The sequence below is a fragment of the Thermobia domestica genome, chromosome 13, assembly GCF_964235325.1.
Source record: "Thermobia domestica chromosome 13, izTheDome1.hap1.1, whole genome shotgun sequence".
Lineage (NCBI taxonomy): Eukaryota > Metazoa > Arthropoda > Insecta > Zygentoma > Lepismatidae > Thermobia > Thermobia domestica.
Genome location: NC_137466.1, coordinates 141,376,811 through 141,400,985, shown reverse-complemented (window position 1 = coordinate 141,400,985; position 24,175 = coordinate 141,376,811). Strand labels below are relative to the sequence as shown.

The following is a 24,175-nucleotide window of genomic DNA, read 5'->3' as shown; positions in this document are numbered from 1 at the left end:
GTAGATTAGAACAAACTTTGAGGATTAATTCTGTTGTAATTCTTAGTGAGAATTTTTTAGATACGCAACTTTAGACCAGCAAACACAAAGTATGGAGCTATTCAGAATGTTCTAAAAAAAATAAACTATTTCATTTATTTGGAAAAGTTTAAGCACTTGGTTTGGTTTCAGAGCGAGAAATTTTCAAACGAAATTATTGCTGATCTTACATTTGTATAATGTAAAAAATATATTTTTATGTTACCTATTACCTATCAGATCTAGAACACAGATTTCACAAATGGTTTTCTTTCCTAAGACAAAACATTTACCTAGGTAGCAAATGGTCTGGTTTCCATTTAAGAAATTTATAAATTTCTGAAATGTCGAATGTTTAATTCAGACACGTTTAGGAACCTAAATTGTAAATTGTGTTGAATAATCAAACAAACAAAAGTAGATTTTCAGTGCAAGGTAAAATCGAAAATTGAGTGTTTTTACTAAATTTACCAGACATCCAGATTTAGTCCGGACATATCTTTCTTTTTGATTCTACATAAGACTTTTTTTTTTAATTGAAAATGTCCCTATTTTTCATAAACAGGCAGTTATTTGGAAGAAGTGCAGATTTCGGGTTTAGACATGAAAATGTTATCAGACATGCATGATATCATGGTATTCGCCTTAAAGAGTTGATTGTATTCCAAATATTTTAGAACATGTCCGAATTACAAACACGCTTGACTTAAGGTATGAAAACGTTATCACACATACATGAAATACATACATATCACTGTACCCATCTAGAAGAGGTGAATCCATTGCTGTCACCACCGAATATGTTACAGACACACACGAGTGCAGAATGTGAGTCTCACTCTTACGAAAATAATGAATTATAATATACGAGATATAATTCATTTTATTATTATGCTGAATTCGCTTCAAGACAAAACCTAGATAGATAGATATAGATGGAGCATTTCCCTTGAAACGCCATTGTAACTTTCACTTTTAAACTAATGGACAAAAAATTATTGAACTTAAAATATTATTTTTCCAAGTAGCACCACATTAGATTAGTACATATTTCAAATATATATGTTAAAGAAAACTTAACAATATCCGAATAACGAATTTTTCTCAGTATAGCTATCGTCTGGACTCTAGAACAATTCTTTCTCGTCTCATTTCGATTCTCGAGAAGCTTCTCCCGTCTTGAACGATTTTCTCTCGTATCATTTTGTATATTTGTTTTTCAAAATGTATGTTCTGATGTATTTCTTAACTTCCATCTAGTATGAGAATCCTTACACATCATAAGAGGTAACGAAGATTGTGATCTAACAACATTAAAACAATATTTATTATACGAGTAGTCCGTTTTGTGTGACGCCTTGAGAATGTTTAAACGTTTACTAGTATTGAAATGCTCTTCATTGTATTCGTATGATCATTATCAAGTCATATTTCTTTCTTATGCTATGCATCATGTAATATACTATGCATCATGTTGTCCACTAGGTTCATAGAATTTTCTAGTCTCGTCTTGAAAACGACACGAGAACTATTGTTTCAGGTCTGGTCTCGAATTTAAAACTGTACTTATTGTCTAATGGTCAACACTAATTATTTTCAGTTATTCAAAAAATGTTTTTCCCCCCAGCTTGGGCCCCTTTCCCACAAGAAACCAAAGCTGATGTCGTCACTAGTCCAACGTATTTTTCAACTTTATTTATGAATGACGTCCATTATCCTAATCCTACGTACGGCCTACCAAATGTGATGCTAGGTTTAATAAGAGGTCGTGGTGGCTCAGTGGTAGAGCGTTCACCTCTGGTGCATCAGGGCCTTGGTTGGATGCCAGCTCACGCCAAGTGAGCTTTGTGGTGGACAAACACCGCGTGGGTTTTCCCGTTCCTTCTACTTTCTTCCTTCCACCATTTAATTCGATTCTCATCATCATTGTCTCCTTTAGTTTAGCCGGCATAAACGTGGGATGTAAAACTTAAAATATATCTTTTTCTGCTAGGTTTAGGAATGAACTAACATACGTGTTGTGACAGGTAACAATGCTACAAGGGGTAAGTGGGAGGCATCACCGGTGACATCGTGTGCCCCAGAGTTGTATTGTCATGTAAGTCAAGTAATATAAATCATTATTTTCAGTAAACATAAAAAAGCTGCCCCTCCCTTTCCCCCGTCCAAGAATTTAAAATTGGAGTTGACACTAGTTATGCACAGCAGAAAGGCAGAACAAAAAGGCGGTAAATTTTATCATCATATGAAACGTTTAGAGAAAATTTGGAATATGGTACTTTTTTTTTAGCTTCAGAAAATACTAATACACTATTCACTTGGACGAATTAAATATGAAAGTCACACAATGCTGGTTGAACTGTACTTTAACGTTCCTTTAGACATCGGGGCTACATGTGACTTGAAAATACAGTTTAATAGGATCTAAACCGTATGGCCTTCGACCGGCAATCAAAACCTATCTCCCACTCTCGATGTGCGTTTGATACCTATAATAGCCAGGAGGGAATATGCAAGAAAGAGGATGAACAAAAAAGGAGACAAATATCGTCCGTGTTAACACCGGAGGCATCTGTTAGTGGAGCAATAGTTTGGATTGAAAACGCATCCAAGGCTGTTTCTTGTTTTGGATTCATATAATATAGTATATAGCTCAAATACTAATACCTTTGTTCAGTATACACATAACTTGTGGAACAACTTCTCCTACAGAATAAAAATTAAAGGAAGAAAAGAGAAGCTTAAAAAACCGGAACTAATATATATGTATGCATTCTTCTACAAAACTCATACTGAAGGTCGAAGAAAACGAAAGGAGTAGCGTGGTGTTGTTTCTTTCTTTTACAGGAATTACCAGAATGTTTATCAGAAATACCATTCACACACATCAAGACCATTCACATCAAGTAAGTTTTTGTGTCTTCTTGAATACATTATCTACTACAGTAAGTATCACTTTTATTTCTCTTTTTCTTTTTTTTATAAGGAAGCATGTAATACATTAACTATACATAATCTAGTTTGTTTTGTTTTACTTATACAAATCGTGTTTGGTTCTAGTCAATCCTATTGAAGAATGCAAAATTTGACTTTAGTTCCTTGTGAAAATGCTGAACAAGTTCTAAACCATCGTTTGATCTTGTGATAATTATGATTATGATGCATACTATACAAATTTCAAAGGTGTTTCAATGTTTGGCACAATCGCCTTTTGGTTACAATTCCCCTATTTCGGCTTGCATTTTTCAGGAGAGTGAACAATAGATATTAAGATAATATTTTATAGTTTCGAACGATTATAAGAATGAAGAATGTGTTTTTGTTTGTAAAAATAATGTAATTCGAGGTTTTAACGGATCTACTCTCCGGCTGAAAAAGTGAGTTTTAGAATTAATAACTCTGTCCGACTCGTTCGTCCGTTCATCTCCGAAATTATTTGTTCCAAGTTTAGATGCCACATTATTCAGAATATTGTTCGGAATTTTTAAATTTGAAGCTTTTACGAATTCGAATTTCTCCTTCGATTGGAGTAACTAAATTCCTGGCCGTAATTGACTAGGTTTGTTACGGTATATTGAAGTGCCTGCGGAAAATGCTATCGTTGTACTATTTGTTCAGGTGTTTTGAGCTCACCTCATGCCCGTTTTGCAAAATGTTTAGTGTTTGAAGATATTTTAACACTTTTGTCTCTCAAAACACTGTCAGAAACTCTGATTGATTATCACAAAGCAAATCATACAATTTTATTTCTCCTCTTGTCTTGATTTGTTGCTCTTCCTTAGTTTTTCCCTTCTTTTAACTATATTTTATTGCACATTTTATAATTGGTCGATTAATGGGAGTTTAGCATCTTGTTTAGCAGCGAGGTTATATGAAACTTGGACCTACAGTTTGTTTCGTGGGATCTGAACAACATGAGCTCCCATTGGGACTCAAACGTGGATCTCTCGTATCGAAGGCGGGTAGGCTAATCATATATTTACGAGGCAGTTCTGTTCAGTTTAATGTTTGTTAGTAATTATGGAATAGTATTCATAGTTTTCTGTATGAAGTTTCAGTGGACAGATGAGACAAGCAGGCTGGGAATTGATACTTTATCTTCACTATTTCAGGATTTGCTTAAGACGATAAAATCACTATTCTGGTTCCTTATGATTATTATTGAGCCTTAAGAAAACGATAACTCCTCTGCTGCAATTCATCCATTTATTTACATCATCATTCTGGTTGTTGCCCCTGAAAACAACATATCCAAAGTCATATTATTTAAAACATATACAAACATTTAAACATCTTTCTTTTTTTATCGATCTTATATAATTATATTTAACATTTTTCTTTTTCTTCTTCGAATGGCATAATCAGTCTAGTACATATATAAAAATACTCTGCGCCCCAAAAATTTACAAGTAGTAAATATACAACGTATACAATGTATCGTTGTATGTTATAGAGCCCGACGGACTTCCCTTTTCATTCATTTAGTTAATAAAAAGAAAAAGAATTCTGGATCGTTTACTTTTTACATATCAATCATTCGAGTTTTCGAATGCATCTCGTATGCTTGAAAATTACAATTCATATAATTATACATACATATATATCATATTTAATTTTATAACAATATTATTATCATATTTGTCATCATATTTATTATAAACTTTATCATCATTTTCATTTATTTATACATTTCAACGACGATAAGGTACATTCGATATTTAATTTGCCAGTTATTTGATTTTAGGTCCTTTTTCGGGTCCATTAACCCTTATCCGGGCAACCGGGGCCTTCCAGGCCCAGTAGCTTCATTTTTCTAAAATTTCTCAATAACCATACATATTTCGAAAACATAAAATACTGAATTCTTCTATCTTTCGTCGAAGTTAAAATCATGAACATATCGAGTTTGTAAAGCTTTTTTTAAATTTGAAAATCTTTTCCCGACGTAACCGGGCAACCGGATCCTAGGAGGCCCCGTATAACTTTAGTGAAATTCCTGTCAAATATTAGATCAAATTGTCACATAATTATATATTGAACACGTGACTATTGTAATCTTTAGTCGGAACAGTATGCGGCAACAGACATTGAATTTTGAGTGTTCTGAACTTAAAATATATACTGGGCCTGACAGGCCCCGGTTGCCCGTTTACGTTACAAAAATGTCTGGACCGGATTTGCTATTCTGCTTGGTCGGCTTACAAAAGCGTGACACGAAGTTTCGCTACTTGACAAAATATATACCGGTACATTCTAGACTAGTCTGAACAGTAAGTGACAATAGGCATTGATTTTGTGTATTCTGCACTTAAAATATATACTGGGCCTCACAGGCCCCGGTTGCCCGTTTACGTTACAAAAATGTCTTGCCCGGATAAGGGTTAAATGCTTGTTACAAAATAATAATTATTTACTTAGGCCTCATGAAGAAGGTTTTGGAAAAGATGAATGTGATATTCATATAGTTGTTCTTTGAACACAACATGATCGAATATAAGATGTAGTGAAACAAAATATAAATGAAGATTGAAATATCGATAATAATCAGGACATAGCATCAGAATTAATGTCTTATTAACATTATAACATGAATAATGTGATTGATATAGCATTTTGGCAATCATATAAAAACACATAAATAGTATAAAACACAAATATTAAGTAATACACATAACATTAAGGCATTTGTAGACATAATTTGAGAAATTACTCTTATAGATATAAACTCAAAGATTAAACAACATAAAGTAAAATACAATAAACCGACTCACATATCCATAAAATATTTTCACTTTTCTCAACGAATTCAATCCATTTCACATCAACACAATCTATCCCAAGTCATGGTGTATCATAGCTTCAGTTAGATTACATTGTATTCCACATTCTTGGGTACTTTCTTGTCGATTATGCATTGTTACAGCACTCGGATTTCTATGTGTGTAATTATTGCCATCTGTAAAATCCTATCAATGTAATTTCTGCCATCTGTACCTCGATTTTGTATAAATAAGCGACGATTGTTGTTCCTGCTTAAATTCCGGTTATTATTTCTAAAATTCCTGTTTACGTTTCCACGATTCGGTTGTGCCTGATTACCGGTAGCTTTGTACTCGTTTGTTCTGCTATTAAAAGTGTTTTCTGGTTGTATACTTAAGTTGCGAACTGGAGCATATTGTATATGATTACGGCCAGAATTGCCTTGACCTCTGTCTTGTTCTCTATTACAGTTTTATACTACAAGTTGACTTTCATAATTCTGGACGAGCATAATCAGATGGTTAAAGTTAATACATTGTGCAGACATTAGCAGCTTTGTACTCTAAAAGGTAATAAAATCAGGATAGAAGCAATAATTCGTGATTCTGGATGACCCGTATTTAACGCTTTTAGTTCGTTAAACGTCGAAACTACAAATTCTGTAATGCTTCTCTGTAACTTGGGATTGAAAGTCTTTGTTCTTAGCAATGCATCTTTATTTGCTATCATAAAGTCATTTTCGTAGTTAGCTAACAATGCATTTTTAAAGTTGGCATAAGTACGAAGATTACTCCTAATGGCCTTGAACCACGTTAGACACGGTGGCAATAATATATGGGGTAGTAGCTTTAAATATTGAGATTCGTCTACGCCCATTACTTCGCACTCATCCTCGAACTTTTCGAGAAATCCCCTCGCTGTTATATCTCCTGGAATACCACTAAATTTCGTAAGTGATTTCACTTCATTAAACCGTAATGATTTACCTGGATCAACCTTTAAATACCTATGATGGGCTCGCTTCTGATGAGATGATCGCCTCACTCTTGTTTCTCCTTCTGTACTATCTTCATTACAACTCGAGGATTGGTTATCTTCAAGAATTGTTCTGGGATGATGTGTAGATTCACAACCGATAGATGTGGGATGTACAGGATTCATGTGCCCACCATTTCGCACTGCACCTTCTTGAATACGCTTTTCTTTAATGAAGTTCAATTCATCCTGCAATCGTTTAATTCGGTTGTCGTGTTCTTCTAAGACAGTCTCGATAGCCTCCACAGAGTCTTGAATCTCAGTGCACCTCTGTACTATCTTGCCCATTTCCTCATCATAATGTTCAAATTTAACCCTGCTGTAGTCGCGCCCATTTTATGACATGAGTAGTCGCTGCGTACTGACATTCCGCAGGTATATTAAAGTTTTTAATTGCATACTAAATAAACGATATTACAATAATCGCAAAGAATATTAACTATTTTATTGAAAAAATATTCACTTTCACGAAAACACTTGTTATAAAACTATTATTATTTCATCACTTGATTTAGTGATTGTATTTATCGCTAGCGTAATTCTGTTTGTTTAATTTTCTTGTAGTAAATCGTTGCTTTAGAATGAGTTACAAAACATGTTTTACGTGATAAAATTTAATTAAAATCACAATTGTTTAGCATTATTGTAACTCAGAGCTTATACAATATAAACGAGATAGTATGCATATTGTTGTATTATGGTGTCATTCGCAAAAATAAAAAAATCATTTTCCGTCAACACTGATTATTTTATGAAGGCCTTTCAATACAAACTACGCATGTTCTAGATACAATTACTTTCAGTAATATTTTCCCAATCACTTAGTTTTCCCACGAGGAGAAATCGAAATCTGGATAGAGACATAGTGAGTCTGAAAATTTCTACGCCCGTACCATCCGTTCGCCACAGGTCATCAGCGTTAAGCCTACTACATTTCAAAACTCCTGCTAAATATATCAGGCCAATGAGGGCCTGAATTTCAGCAACATCTGTTTCTTTTGCATCTCGGTCACTCGTATAGTTTTGTCTTACAAGTGCAATTTTTTGTTTGTATTTTCTACAATAGTGTTCATTATTTCTTCCGGAAAAAAATATTTCCAAATTTGGAGTGATTCTTTCAAATCCTTCGTGGCTTGTTTTACACCAGGTAAATGCGTCACTATGTTCACTGATCTTGTTCTTACGTTTTTCGGGGGTACGTGCACACTCCACTTTGTCTTCTGATCTTTCCCCAGATAAAATGGACTAACTTGCTTGCTATGTGGCACTTCCTCTTCATCAGATATTTCCTGTTCGGTGTCCGTGTCCATGATTTCAGTAGTCAAATTGTCGTCTTCTCTGTCATCTTCATCATCTTCATACACGGTAACATTTCCATCGACTGAGCACTCATCCAACAAACGCTGGATAGGCTTTTTCTCTTCGTCATATTCATATTTATTTCTCACTGAGCTTTCCCACATCTTTCTGGTCACCACTATATTTAGCTAGTTAATGGTCGCTGCGGACTCACGCTCCGCATTAGCTAATATCTCCAACACTAGTGCACGCTTCGAAGTGCAACTCTGTACTGATAAGCAGAAGCCGATTGTTAGGAGGTATGAAAAACAGGAAGGGGGAGGGGTGATTTGCGCGGGAGAAAAATTCAACCATTGTTGACTGCGGACTGAGAGTCCGCAAGCGACCACTGCAGGGTTAACTACAATTTGTTGAATCATTTGTTGCAATTGCTGTTGTAAGCCATCATTACGATATTGCAATTGCTCTAATCGCTCATCAAAATGTTGTCCTGGCTGATTCACCTTTTGATCCAACTTTTCCAATTGCTGGTTCACCCTAGCAAACTGTTCAGCTTGGTCCTGAGCTTGGTCCTTGATTTGTCGGGATAGTTCCTCGCTACACCGATCTTGGTCCTGAGCCTGTTCCTTGATCTGTCGGGATATTTCTTTTAAGAATTCCAACATGTTATCTGAAGAATTTCTTACTTGATTTTCGATCGTTTCACTGTCAGTAGTACTCATAATGTTTTTACATATAATCCGGCCACTTCGTAAAATAGTATAATTAATATCGTGCTCAATACTGATCGCTTTTTACTGTACTTTTAAAACGATACTAATTACTTTTTCACTCCCGGGTATCCGGCACCATATAAGATGATAAAATTACTATTCTGGTTCTTTATATTCTTATTGAGCCTTAAGAAAACGATAACTCCTCTGCTGCAATTCATCCATTTATTTACGTCATCATTCTGGTTGCTCCTGACAACAACATATCCAAAGTCATATTATTTAAAACATATACAAACATTTAAACATCTTTCTTTTTTATCGATCTTATATAATTATATTTAACATATTTCTTTTTCTTCTTCGAATGGCATAATCAGTCTAGTACATATATAAAAATACTCTGCGCCCCAAAAATTTACAAGTAGTAAATATACAACGTATCGTTGTATGCTCAGCTATAGTATGGACTCTGTATCCTTTATCACTACATTATAAACGCATGTGAAATTATGAAAAAGATAAGAAACTCAGGAAAATATTCTTGACTCTCAGCATCATGAACTTACTCTCCTGTTCCTTCTTCTTTGATTTGATTTTGATTTTTAGTTTAGCGTCTCTTTCAGCAACGATACTATATGAGACGTGGACCTACTAATTAACGTGGAATCCTAACTACATGAGGTCCCACCAAGAATCGAACCCGGGTCTTCCACGCCAAAGGCGCGTACGGTAACCGTTTAGCCACGATGAAGCTCTGCCCCTTCTTCTTTACGTTATGTTGAAGTAATTGGTAATTTTCTAATAGGTTGGATCTATTTTCCTGGCGATAAATATTGTTACTTATAATGTGTTCTTAGTCTGGTCAAACTTGTTTCATGAAGGAGTGTAATCATTTTGAGAATTGTGAGGAGTGTTCTCGATTTCCGTTTCATGATTTTTGTCACCCAACTTTCGCTCCAAAATAGGAACAGTTTTTCGGGGATTAAAATAAAAAGCTTCGGTTAAGCTAAGTTCCTTTTGCACTCTTCGTTTCCAGTTTCGCGATTGCAAATAAATTTGAATCACTACTTTAGTGCTTTGTGTGTAATATCCACCACATGAAAACTTGCTATAATAATCCCGTATCTCTCATTACTAATTTATCCCAAGATTTACGGCCAATAAATAGTATTTAAATTCATGACCAACAGTTGATTACTTCAATTACAAAACTAGCATGATAGATTAATGATGGTCAGAGCCACTCTTCATCTTAAGATTGTATATCTTACTGAGATTGCAGTTTGAGTGAAAATAAGGGCTAAAAGATAGTACAAGATTGAGAAGTCAGAAGCGATATAAGGTTAGGAATAGTTGCTTGACATAAGGAAGGTTTGGAAATCCCCAGTATCTAATGTTCTTTTATTTGACTACTGTTTACCGTAAGACGCATCGTAAACAATATATGGACAAAACTATCGTGAGTATTTTCTTACTTTTGTCATGACAGGATATCTCTTTTTAAAAAAAAAAAAAAATACATTGAATTATTCCTTGAGTCGCGTAAATACCATTCCTTACTGTGTTATTGTCCTGCAACACTTAAACTGACGTCAACGTGAACAAAAACAAATGCAACAAAAACTTATTTTGTTATGCTGTTTCTTCCCAGGACTCATTAATGTGTTGAGCCTCAAATAAAAAGAGTATAAAAGATATTAACTTGCACGCAAGTTACCAAAAGCTTTTCATTTACTTGAGACTCTGGTACATTATATGGTTGTACGTCCCTTTCAGTGATGTGTGTGTGTCTTTTCTGTGGTTCCTGGACGTAGACTCTGCGGTCTGTGCTAGAATTTTGCATTAGTTATCATATATGTATTGCAGGGTAAGATATTATTATTATTATTATTATTATTATTATTATTATTATTATTATCCCAAGTTCGATTCTTGGCTATAGTTTATGTGCAAAACCATAATCTCCTTTAGACAGAGGAGACGGATAATTAACATAAGTGAATGATTATGTAAATAATTGGTGAAGTCGCAGTATGAGAAGAATTGGATAAGACGGATAAAACCCATAGATACAACATTGACCACCAGAAACTTCCATGGCCTGGAATTGATCCAAAGACTCACACCACAAGAGGTGAGAGTTGTACCGCTGCTACCTATGCTAATTTTGAATCGTGTTACGACATAAACATTTTCATGAAAATCGCATATAATAGCTATTTCAAAGTTGGTATATAAGAATAATGTTTATTTTCTTCACCCGGATCCCTAAGGAATTCGGCACTAGGCCCTGTCGGAAATATTTATTTAATGATCCTTTTAAAGACTTCTAGACACTTACATATTCCTAGCTGAAGTGAAGGATTAATGTGGTAAAGAGAGCTCAATTTTTGGCGAGATGAAATCTCACGAATAAAAATGTTGTAGGCATGATCCACTTTACGATTAATGATGATCTTACGCTCTAAAAAATAACGGTCGATTTTACGGAACGTTTCCGATAGTAGTGCCCGAAGGGACTTCTCTGTGTATTTCAGTGAAATATCGTTTTATTTGTTTATTTATTACTTTTAAATTGAGAGTTCCCAAATCTACACAAAAAGCAAGTATACACTCCGTTTAAAAGTACAATTTTACTCATGCATACAAGAGAAGCATTGACATCATTGCTAAAGAACACACCATAACATCAACCTTTATTTATTTATTTATTTATTTTTTAAAAAGTGGATCAAATCTTCTAATACCTGTGTATAGGGAGAAAGCACCTGTAAGCGATAGCGTCAATACCCTAGGACTCCTTGACAGACCATATTAATAGAGTATGCAAGAAAGCTTACGGCTCCCTCCATTCTCTTCAGCGTTTAAAAAACCTTCTTCCGGAATCCATTAAATCGTCCCTGGTTCAGTCATTGGTAATCTCTCATTTAGATTATTGTGATGCAGCATATGTTGATTTAACCGAAGATCTGGCAAAACGTTTACAGCGCATTCAGAATGCCTGCGTTCGATTCATATTTAATAAAAAGCGCTTCGACCACATCTCCCATTGTTATCAGCAACTAGGATGGTGCAATCTAAGCACCCGCCGCCGCATTCATTCTCTAACACTTTTATATAAAATAATTAATTTTAAAAAGCCTACTTATCTATCTTCTAAATTTAAATTTCTCGGCGATACTCACCCACTAAATACCCGGCCTAAAGGAAATACAACACTCGCCGTTCAAACGCACAAATCTAATTTCTTTTCCAAATCTTTCACACTATTTGCCGCCAAAGCTTGGAATGACACCCCTGAAAGCATCAGAAAATTTGGTTCAGTGTTGACTTTTAAACGTCGGCTTAAAGAATATCTTTCTAATGAAGGTCTTCAGTAAGTTTAAAAAAAAAAAAGAAAAAAAGTTGTTACACACGAAACTATTCCTGGCGTTACCATGCAGTCGTTCGTTTTTTATTCTTTCTATTTCTTCTTGTTTTCTTTTCTATTCCCTTCTGATACATGTGTATAAACGTATACATTATACACAATCACTTAAGTAGTTGCATCATTTTATCTATAGATAGTGAATCATAGGAATGTATTTTATGTTATATATAATCAAGATTGATATCTTTGTTTCTCCTTGTATAGTTTAACATGTCTTTAGCATTGTCTCTTGTTTGTTTTAATGTTTATTTTATACGTAATAAGTTTCATTTTCATTTTTCATGTTTTATTTTCTGTATTGTTCTGTATGTCGGTAACTCTTTAACGTGCCTAACTGTATATCATTTTTATTCTCGTCATAAAAAAAAAATGAGATCCGACTGTAAAAGAAAAGTGTAAATGGTTGAGTAATCCGGCAGCTAGGAAAGTCCTGTTGGGAGTTTGAGAGCCAGAAGGTTTGTTTGTTTTACCGAGTTCTACTATCTTTAGTGTTTTAAAAAAAATTGGTCACATGTTCTGAATCGTGGTCATTATTGCGCAATGGCCGCCATCTTGAATATTCCTTTCGTATTCACTACATTTTTCTTAAATACATCTAGCTCAAGCTATAATTGTCGCAAAGTTATCAGTTATACCTCGTTCGATTTGCAATAGTATAGGCTTTTAGGTGACGTTATTCACTTGTCAGTAATACACACAAGAGGGAAGTAAAGGAGAGAAATTTTCAAAATTTCCCTCAAAATTTTCCCTTTTACCGATTTTTTGCTATTCTTATATGGCAACGCTGGGTTCTAGGCGAGAAAGAAAAATTATATACATTTCCTGTAACGTGATAAATATATGCTGAAAGTTTTGTCTTGATTGGTTCACTAGCAGAGAAGTAATAAAATATTTTGTATTTTATGATTTTGGTCGCTCTAACAATCTTTGGATTTAATGGAAGTACTTTTGTCACATAGAAAGACCTCCAGCTGAGACTGTAATTGCCGCAGAGATACAAATAATATCAAGATCTACTTTTAATGATATAGGCCTTTAGGTGGCTTCCCAGAAGTGCGTATGGGAAGGATCAAAAAATGTGGAAAATACGATTAAAAGTTTCTATTTTTCTCTGTAGCACGGTAAATACAAGAGGAAATTTCTTGGTGCGTAGGTTGGCAGCACTGTTCGAGTCTAGACTATGACCAAAAGTCGAGGTTAACGTCTAAGCCGTCAATAAAGCGAAGATTAATGATTTAAAGGTAAGTGATTTCAGATTTTCTTCCTTATAAATTACTGGTTGTTACTCTTAATCTATAGAATAAGTCACGGCCAAAGCAATGGAAAAAGTTCCTTTACGAATTAGTACCCTCATTCTGTAAATCATCAAGTACTCAACGTAGACGTGATACCTTATTTCAGATAAACTATTTCTTAATACACAATGGCTTAAAAAAAACACCGTTACATGTCGCTAATACTCAAGCAATACACCATTTAAGTAGATCCAAAATTCTCATCACCATGTTGAACCATCAAGGGCTATGCTGCAGTTATGATGATCTACTACGTTAAGATCAAATGCTAGCAAACAGGACTATTATTAGGGCTAAAGGACACCGTGTTCCCATACCTCCATCAATAAAACCCAACATTCCTGTTCGAGGTGCTATGGACAATTTTGACAGAGAAGAAGCTACATTTTCAGGAATGCATTGAACACACGACACAGTACTTGTCTTGTTTCAAGACCATCATCTGAGTGATAAACTTAACGTCTCGTTAGAAGAACCTGATAGTCCAGAGAGATACCTGGGAACGTTTGGCATTGATATCACTTCACGGACTCTCACTAAAGATATAGATGCCCAAAAGCTATTATACTACACAAAGCCAAAAACAAGGTGCAGTATCCTCAGTACTTTCGTTCCTCGCAGTGGCCTAATTACAGCAAATGAAATAAAACAGCCAGGCAGGTGGTTTCTTTTAAGTTTCTCATATGGTTTCTTTCAAGATTTCTTAAAAAATCCAAAGTACCTCAATTAGATTTCCCTCAGGAAGTTAAGATTCCCTCTAGAAACTCTTTTATGAGTGCACTGTCTGAACATCCATCTCACAGGATCATTACGGGATATACTCCAACACTACCCTATCCTGCAACTCGGTATGACTCTATTTATACAACAATGTGTAATTTCCAAGATATCTTGCACCAGTTAAATGTCGAAGAGAGTTCACTGTGGTGTGGCGAAGGCGTATATAATATAGCTAAAGAAATTCAGCTTCTTCAACCCGAAAAGTTTTCCACCATATTTCTTAGCCTCGGAGGATTTCATCTTCAGAAAGTCGTGCTTGCATGTATTGGTCTATACCTCAAGAGCAGTGGAGCTTTGGAAATTCTTGTTCAGACTGAAACCATGGGTCCACACACTGCTAAAAGCGCTTTAAAAGGAAACCACTATAGCAGGGGAGTTAGAGCAATAGGAATGCTTTGTGAAATAATGAAAACACTGGAGTGGAAGGCGTTCATGGAACAGGTTAACATAACTAAATGCTCCGAATTGTTCTCAATAGTAAAACGCATACATTTATCAGTGTATGAAGAACAAAGTTTAACTAAAGAAGCTAAATGTGCTATCGAAAACCTAAGTGATATCAGAATGGACTTTGAGGAATTTAGAGAAAGTGGAGCACAAAAAGTGATATGTTTGCTTATTGGGAACAGTTTGTCTCCACACTTGCTCCTCTTATCCGAGACAATTCAAGCAGACAGAGAAAATAACTGGGACTTGCATGTGTGCAGCCAAGAGAGTGTTTGCCACTCTTCTTCTCATTTGACAGAACAAATTATGCATGATGGTGTACTCTATATTACCACGATTGGTTAAAACTAGAACAAGAACATCCTCTGATCTATAATGAGTTTAAGAACGGTCATTCCACAGTTCAACATCGTAACAATAGATTTAGCAGCGTTGCATTGGCTCAAGCACTAGAGCAACACTACAATAAGCCAGCTAAGGGATCTGGAGGCATAATCGGAGTAACCAGACGAAAAGAAGCCGTGACAAAACATGATCTTATCAAACATTAGAAAGAAAATATAACATACTTTTTGAGGTGGTTTTGTGGCCTTAATGAAGATGATGAATATGCTCTTCATCATGAGTTTTCGAAGTCTTTAACAATTCAAGAGCAGCAAAATACTTCAGAGATGATAACTCTTGTACTTAAGAAAGGAAATCCCTTTTCGAAAGTTGATAGTTGTGGAATTTCTAACATTATAAGTGGAACAAAAATTGGTCAAGTAATAGCTAAGTACTTACTCTCTATACAAGGAAAAGGAGATACTAGCTACAAAAACTTCGTTCAAGAAAGGTTTATTGACAAATCCAAAGGTATTCTAGATCCCATACATAAACAATTTCCAAAGATAAAGAAACACATATCTGCAACCGAGACGGCACTCCAAGAAACAAATAATGCTATTCGGTTCATAGAAGTAGCATGTTCAAGAAATTTCGATATTGAGACAGTACTAAAATACGAGCTTACATCTACATCGTATTATCTAACAGATGATGAGTTCTTAAAGAAAGCAGATAAAGTACAACTCAGCAAAGAACTTGAAAAACACTTTTTTAAATAAGAATTATGTAGTTAGTCATCTACCAACGCAGGAAACGAGAGCGGCAATGGTGATTGACTTTATGGTGTACGCTCGAAAAGTCTATGTCAAACGACTTATGTGTAACACGTTTGGAGACTACTTTGACTATTTGTGGAAAATATTTTTAAAACTCTCCGAAGGTTGTTTGCGCACTGACATAGTGTTTGACTTGTATCAAGATAAAAGTATCAAAAACTGGGAGCGACTGAGGTGACAAAAAAATGTTGATCCTATTGATGTGATTCCTAGTAACCCAAATGCACCCCTTCCTGTCAACATGGATACTTTTTGGGCTTCAAGCCAGAACAAAGCATGTTTGCGAGAACTCTTCATTGAGTGGATTGTCGATCAAGGAAATCCTAAAAAATCTTTGTATTTGGGAGGAGGTCACAAACATAACCCAAAGCTATGCCTGAAATTAACCGAAGAATCTGTTAGTTTGGTACCAGATCTTTACTCTGAATGTGAGGAAGCTGATAATAGAATCATGAAACACATCCAACACATGGTCGAAACTGATTCCATTGAAAGAGTTATGATTGCCTCAGTAGATACAGATGTTATGACTTCGGCACTATATCATTTCAAAAAGAGTTATAAAAAATGTGGCCTGAAAGAACTGTGGGTTGTCAAAGACACACGACCATCTATGAGGTACATACCACTTCACAAAATGACGGAGAACATGGACGACACACTTTTATATGTTCTTCCTGCTGTTCACAGTTTAACTGGTTGCGATACCACAAGTAAGGTTGGGAGAAAACTTATGGCACTTAAAACAGCAATGACATCAGGAACCCTGTTGAACAATTTTGGGGTTGCTCCCTTGAATGAAGGAATGATACAAAATGCCGAGCTTTTTATAGCAAAAGTACTTGGTTAATTAAAAACAAACTGTGGTATGGTACGATTTTAACAATACCACAAAGCAAAAGCTATCAACTTTTCTCAACTATGTCCACCATCATCAACGATAGTCTTTCATATACAGCGTGCATATCTTCAGTGCTACATATGGATGACTGTGCTGGATGAAGCCCAACCACTGAATCCATTAGAGTATGGTTACATAGAAGGAGCAGGATATCTTAAGCCAATAATAACGACTGGATATTTCAGACCTCCTGAATTTGTCTCTCCTTGTATGTGCAAGACATGTGCAAAAGTTAATGTTTGTCCTTGCAGAGTGAAACAAATGCCGTGTTGTCCATTCTATAAATGTAAAGTGAAGAATATGTGTGTAAATGTGGGATGAAAGTGTCAGTTTATCAGACATTTGTGGACTATTTCTTAATTACGAAACATGAAATGTTATGATTTTTAAAAAATCTATGCCTTCACTTGTGAATTAAATATTGGGTATTAATGTTTAGTGAATTTCTAGTAGTTCCACTTCTATCTTTTAGTGTTTCCACATCATTAAAGGAAAATATTTCGTGTGAATTTTATATTTATTTCCCTTATAATTCCTTGTCATAAGTTATAATGGCATATATGTAAGATTAATCCGCACCATTTATTACTCTAATCAAACAAATTATAAAACGAAATATTATTTGTACCTCTGCGGCAATTACAGTCTCAGCTGGAGGTCTTTCCATATGACAAAAGTACTTTCATTAAATCCAAAGATTGTAGAGCGACCAAAATCATAAAATACAAAATATTTTATTACTCCTCTGCTAGTGAACCAATCAAGACAAAACTTTCAGCATGTATTTATCACATTACAGGAAATGTATGTAATTTTTCTTTCTCGCCTAGAACCCAGCGTTGCCATATAAGAATAGCAAAAAATCGGTAAAAGGGAAAATTTTGAGGGAAATTTTCAAAATTTCCCTCATTTACTTCCCTCTTGTGTGTATTACTGACAAGTAAATAACGTCATCTAAAAGCCTATACTATTGCAAATCGAACGAGGTATAACTGATAACTTTGCGATAATTACAGCTTGAGCTAGATGTATTTAAGAAAAATGTAGTGAATACGAAAGGAATATTCAAGATGGCGGCCATTGCGCAATAATGACCACGATTCAGAACATGTGACCAATTTTTTTTAAAACACTAAAGATAGTAGAACTCGGTAAAACAAACAAACCTTCTGGCTCTCAAACTCCCAACAGGACTCTCTTAGCTGCTAGACTATGAGTGGAAGAAAAGGTTATGCCTTAACTCCGCCATTTTAAATAATAAATAAATAAATAAATAAATAAATAAATTCTTAGGCTTGTCTTTATCTGGGAGATCCTTTAATGCAGCGTTTCCCAACCGGTGTGCCGCGAGGAATCGAAACAAAATTATTAATTTTATAGCAATCAAAATGCAAAAGGTAGGGGAAAATGTATATTTGTATTTCACATTACTATGAACCTCTACTATGAATCTACAATTTTAAGTTTTATACCAGGTTACTGTTCTGTACATTTCTAATGTTGAAAAAATAGTTATCATTGTTATGGCCATTATTGCTTCTTTATTATTGCAGACTATTTCGTAACTTGAAAATTATAAATATCATTCAATCCTTTCGACAAATTACCTACATTTGTGTTTTAAAAGTAAAAGAAATTTGTTCGTTCGTTATTTAGTGATCTTCCTTCTTAGTAAAAGGTTGGATACAGTTTTTAAAAAGAAAGCGTATTTTTAAAAACCTGAGTCCAATATTTTATTGCAATTATTTTCTATTTTTAAATTAGAATGTAAAATAAGCATAATGATTTACCACGGGGAAAAACTAATGATAGAGCTTTCTTCTCTGTAAGAAGAAGATCAATAATCACAGAAAAATACCACTGTGTTTTATATTTACAAATAATATCTATAAGTGTGCCGCGAGAATCCAAGTAACACCCGTAGTGTGCCGCAAGTTGAAAAAGGTTGGGAAACGCTGCTTTAATGTAACGCGGATTCTCTCTCCGATTCTATCTATTTATTAAGTGTAAGTGGTGAGTATAGTTATATAGTTTTACTAGAGAGATAAGCTGAATTAATTTTGTTTCTGCATAGTTTTTCACTTAAAGTTGATTTTACTAATAAAACTTTAAGAGAAATGAAAGGGAAACCGCATACAACAAGAGTAAATTACTACGAGTTTCAAGATGATTCTGACTTAGAGATGTACTGGATACAAGCTTGAGAAGGAGTTATTTGTGCCCAATAATTACGTTATTAATAACCATTCATTATCCAAACTAGATTAGTATTGTAATGACTTGCTCATAGGCCCGACTGCCTTGCTATTAAATGATTACTGTTGTCACTTTCTGTTTCAGAGATCTGGATCGATTACAGTATCCTATGTTGTTTGGATTCGAAGCTAAGCAATAATTTAATTTGCTTTACAGCTTTGATGATTAAAAAATGCAGTACAATACATTAACTTGCAATACAACATTAGAAAGAAAAAATGAATAAAGTTTATTCCAAGCTTTGTGACCTTGTATTGGAAAACGTCGTGTTATTGTGTTTTCCCTAGTTTCTCATGTTTATTTACATTTTGTTTCTTTCCCACCACTATTTACTTGCGTACAATGCACTTTTGAAGTAATATTAAGATAATATTTTACTGATATAGGTTGTTCTTTGTACACTAGTTTATTAATACATTTTGTCAATTAAATATTATCAAACACTAGAATCGAGCTACAAAAGTAATATAGACTCTTTATGCCAAATTATACGTGGATGTTAATGCACACAGTATTCATATATATATATATATATATATATATATATATATATATATATATATATATATATATATATATATATATATATATATATATATATATATATGTGTGTGTGTGTGTGTGTGTGTGTGTCTGTGCGTGTGTTGTCTATGACAGCATAACTGGAACCCCTGGAGAACTTTAAAAAAAAAACTTGGTACACATATTACTTACAGGCTGGAAAATAATACTGTGGGGGTAAGACCCCTGGCCCACCTTGGAGGAGAGCAGGACAAGTGACATATAAACCGATACACACGCATACTAGGCTAAAGCCTAACTGAAATGCCCGTTCTTCGCACGGAAAGGATAGGTTTATGGAAAATATTTGTAGACTGACTATAAAATCCGTGCTAAGTGCCAAAATGAAAATCTCTAGTTAAAAAAAACAGATCTTACTTCAAATTGGTGGAACCTATACCAACGCTCTTTCCTCTGGCGATTATTTGAACCACTTCCACAGCGAATACTAGATAGTCCGTTGTTCACTGAACAGTGTTAGACACATAGGCTACATCTTGACACTAAACCGGCATTTCCATTTTTGACACTTAGCACAGATTTTATTTTCAGTCTACATTTAAATCCCTTTTCCTGTTAGGATACGTATTTTAGTGAAAGTGGAAGGATAAAAATACGGGAAGTGGCGACATTTTAAGATAAACGAAAACGACCGATCTCCTGATATCGTTAAAAGTACAAATTCAACTGGCTCGGGAATTTACAGGGACAGTGTTGAAGACGTTGTTCGTACATCTCTTTTTCTCTCTCTCTCCATATATATATACAGTGGCGTATTTAGGGGGGTGGCTTCCGGGCTTAAGCCCCCCACGAAATCTTACTTAGTATAGTAAAGTAAATGAAATATCTTGCACAATTTTCACATTTCCAGGCAAAGCCCCCCCCCGAAAGTTCGCAAAGCCCCTCCCGAAACAAAATCGTAAATACGCCACTGGCATATATATATATATATATATATATATATATATATATATATATATATATATATATTAACGTTGGAGTAAGATAATTCAAGTAGGAAGGAGATGACATGTAATAATAACCCAGAACGTCCGATATTACTGTGCAATCCATGCTTTTTTCGGAGTTACTGAAATATATAGTGATGCTTCCAGTGCATTTTAGTCCATTTCGAGCCCCATTGCCAGTGGGGGGGGGGGAGATAACAAGAAAATGACCATTATTAGTATGAAATCAATAGTTTTCAGGATCGAAAGTTGTTTCAGTCTTGATGCCTTTTCTATCCAAGTTCTCTCTCCATTCGGATGAGGCTCCCTAGCGCCCCAAGGGAATCTGATCGTAGTAGTGTCGAATCCATATTTTTTGGGGGTCGCTGACACGAATAGTGACACTCTCGATTCCCATTAGCACCCCTGAGGAAAATGGTGACATAAAAATAATCAAAAACGATCGATGAGTATCGAATCCATATTTTTCGGGGTTCCTAAGTTAGTTGGTGACAGTTCCGATGGGCTTTAAGTCCAGATTCAGAGTTCAGTGGCAGTAATTAAGACTACTTGACACACGTAAGGAAGTGTTGGTAGTATGACATGAAAAAATAATTAAAAATGACCTATAATAGTATCCATTCCATAGTTTTCGGAGGTCCTGAGGTAAATAGTGGTATTCCAAATGCCATTCAAGTCCATATATATATCAGCAACTATTAAATGCTAGAATGCAGAAAACACGCTAGTTCCGTATAAGGACTGTGCCCTTTTTCTCGGGGAAAGAGGGACTGAAAATTTTTGGTGTAGAAATTCTGAGTAGTCTAAGTAAAAAGGAAAGTAATTGGGAAGCTATTTCTAACGTACAATTAACAGATAACTTTTCGGAAACAGAATACATTCTTACTTTTTCCATTAATTTTGGTACTAGGGAAAACGAAACAAAACAAAATAGAAACATACGTTGGTGAAATGGATGCCCGGTAAGGGACTAGGCATCAGAAAATGAAGTGATTAGGAGACGTAACCATCAATATAAAATTTATTGCAGCTGATTACTTAAATGTATGTTTCCGTGAAGACTTTTATTGGAAATCTCTTTAGTAAAAATTGCCTTCACTTACTTTCTTCCAAGGGAGTTTATTTCGGCAGAAAGAATTTCCTAGTTTGAAGAAAATAATTGTAGGTTTATTACCTTATTTGTAAAAAGTGCCTCCTGGTCATTCCGTAAAACAAGATTCGAGAGAAAGTGAGACTTATCACAAAATATATAAAAAGTTATTCTGTGCATACTCTTTTAGAAGTTGTCGTTTATGAAGTCCAATTAAATGTTACTTTGTGCATTATGCTGAAAATAAGTTTAGATTTTAGATTTAAGGTCTTTTGAATGTCGTTTCTCAGCTTACATTATTTCTGTTTCTTGCAGATCAGTGCGAAAATCAGAAACTAAAATGTTACTAACAACTACGATAGTTATTCTTCTGTTTATTCTGTTCATTTGGGGTGTAAAGAAAAATGATTATTTCAGAAAACGAGGAATGCCATATATTCAACCAATCCCATTGTTCGGAAACGCACTAAACATTGCATTTTTAAGACTCAGTGTTGCTGAATTCTTTGCTGATATGTACACAAAGCTTCGTGATAAAGGATTTGGTGGAGTGTTTCTTGGACCTAATCCAGCATTATTGATCTGCGACCCGTATTTAATCAAAGACATTTTGGAAAGAGACTTTGAGTATTTTACAGATCGAGCGTTTCAACCAGACATGGAAGTGGATCCTATTCCAGCTAAGTTATTATTCTTCCTAAATGGTAATAAATACATCAGTCTGGCTAAAAGGCTAAGACCGGTGGCAGGTTTAAGCAGATTAAAGAAATTGTTTGTGCCAGTACATTACGCTGCAAGTGAACTGTCAAAATCCTTACATAAATATGCCAAACAGGAACAAGCACTGGACATTTTTCAAGTATTGAATGTGTTTTCTTTAGAACTAACGTTGCTAGTTGGTGCTGGGATACAGGTAGATACTGGTTCTGATACAATTATTAAAAATTTTAAAAAGATTGTGGAACCATCATTACGTCGAATTGTTGGATTCTTCATTGCAGCGGAGTTTCCATGGCTAGTTCGCTATATTCGTATTCCAATTGTGGAAGATGATGTTATAAATTTTGCTAGGAAGACTGTAACGGAAATTTACTACGCGAGGAAACGAAGCAACATAGTGAAAAATGATATTATGGAGTTCGTTATAGATGGGAAGGAAAGTACAGATTTGACCAGTAGTGTAAAGTCCGATAAGATGGACATTAGAGATGGAGAAGATGAATTACAAGAAGGTGCTGCTCATGACATGAAGGATGAAGGTATGTTATTTTCAAATTTTCGCATATTGTATGTAGTATGTAGATGTAATTAGATTGTTTTATTATTATTATTATTATTATTATTATTATTATTATTATTATTATTATTATTATTATTATTATTAAATTTAAAGAATTTTGGTTACCAACAACTCTTTTATATATGATGTTTACCCTGTGTTTCCATGAAGCAAATTCATCGGGAGTACCGATACTTCTAATGGATATACAGATAAAGAATTCTTCAGTTAATCATAATATAGTTTTGAAATATTCACAGTTTTCTTTCAATGTCCTTTGCAAATCGTATTGAAAAGTAATGAAAAATACAATCACGGACAGAAACTTTAATTAATGAGTTTAACGTAGTCCTTGACAAATACTAACACTACCGATTTCAATAATAATTGAGAAAATATTAAACCGTACAAACCAAACTCCTTCATGTATATACACGTGACACTGCTACTTCTTTTAATTTACTTATACTTAATTCACACTTATCACTACTTTAGCACCACCTGCGTGGTAGTCATGACATAGACGAATAGTCAGTATGGTTGGGTATTGGTAAATATTTTCAAAAAAGTTCAAAATTTTGCTCATCTAATGTAGTTTAATGTCTATGTTGGCTAATTAACAATCATCCGTCATTTATTCGACGGTTTCCATCTCTCAATTTTAATTCTTTCGTAGGGGTTACGTTGGCAAAATCTCGGCAAAGCGGCCAATTGCAACGTAGGACCAACATTGGTCCTTAGCTAGTCTACTGTTTTCCGCTATTGGGCCTAATATTTATGATTTTAGGGTAGTGTCCTGGACTAAATATCTAGACAAATACAAATACGGTACTACAAATACAATATTATTATAGTACATTGAAATTATAGCATTAACTCCATGTAGCCTAGTAGATAGTAAAACTTTTTTATATACGTGTTCTCTTGGTTCAATTATTGGTGAATGCTCAGAATATTTGGTGCTGACTCAATATATGAAATTATTGTGGGACTTTTCTGTCAAAAAATTAGCGAAGCTTAGTTTTAAGACGAAGGAAAAGGTAGTAAGAGCAGGATTTTCTTTTTAAGAATATAGCATCTAGCTAACATCGTATAGTTACACATCTTCAAACCTCAGAGATATTATTGTGGAATTTGTACTCATTAAACTAAATTGGGATACATGAAAAGCACATTC

General features: G+C 34.6%; 1 protein-coding gene across 5 annotated transcripts in view; it reads left to right on the top strand.

The window, feature by feature from the left end:
- The first annotated feature begins 2,758 nt into the window (after window positions 1-2,758).
- Window positions 2,759-24,175, top strand: part of LOC145668599 (cytochrome P450 6j1-like) — a 48,353-nt gene continuing 26,936 nt past the window's right edge. Inside the window, exons 1-2 of one of the 5 annotated variants that reach the window (XM_081736627.1) lie at window positions 2,759-2,924; window positions 22,137-22,978. In XM_081736627.1, coding sequence (XP_081592753.1) covers window positions 22,147-22,978 — 832 coding nt within the window. In that variant the 5' untranslated portion in view covers window positions 2,759-2,924; window positions 22,137-22,146. Of the gene's footprint in view, window positions 2,964-13,375; window positions 13,500-22,034; window positions 22,979-24,175 lie in introns of those variants that run through there. The other 4 variants (XM_081736626.1, XM_081736624.1, XM_081736623.1 and 1 more) reach the window with 4 other exon arrangements.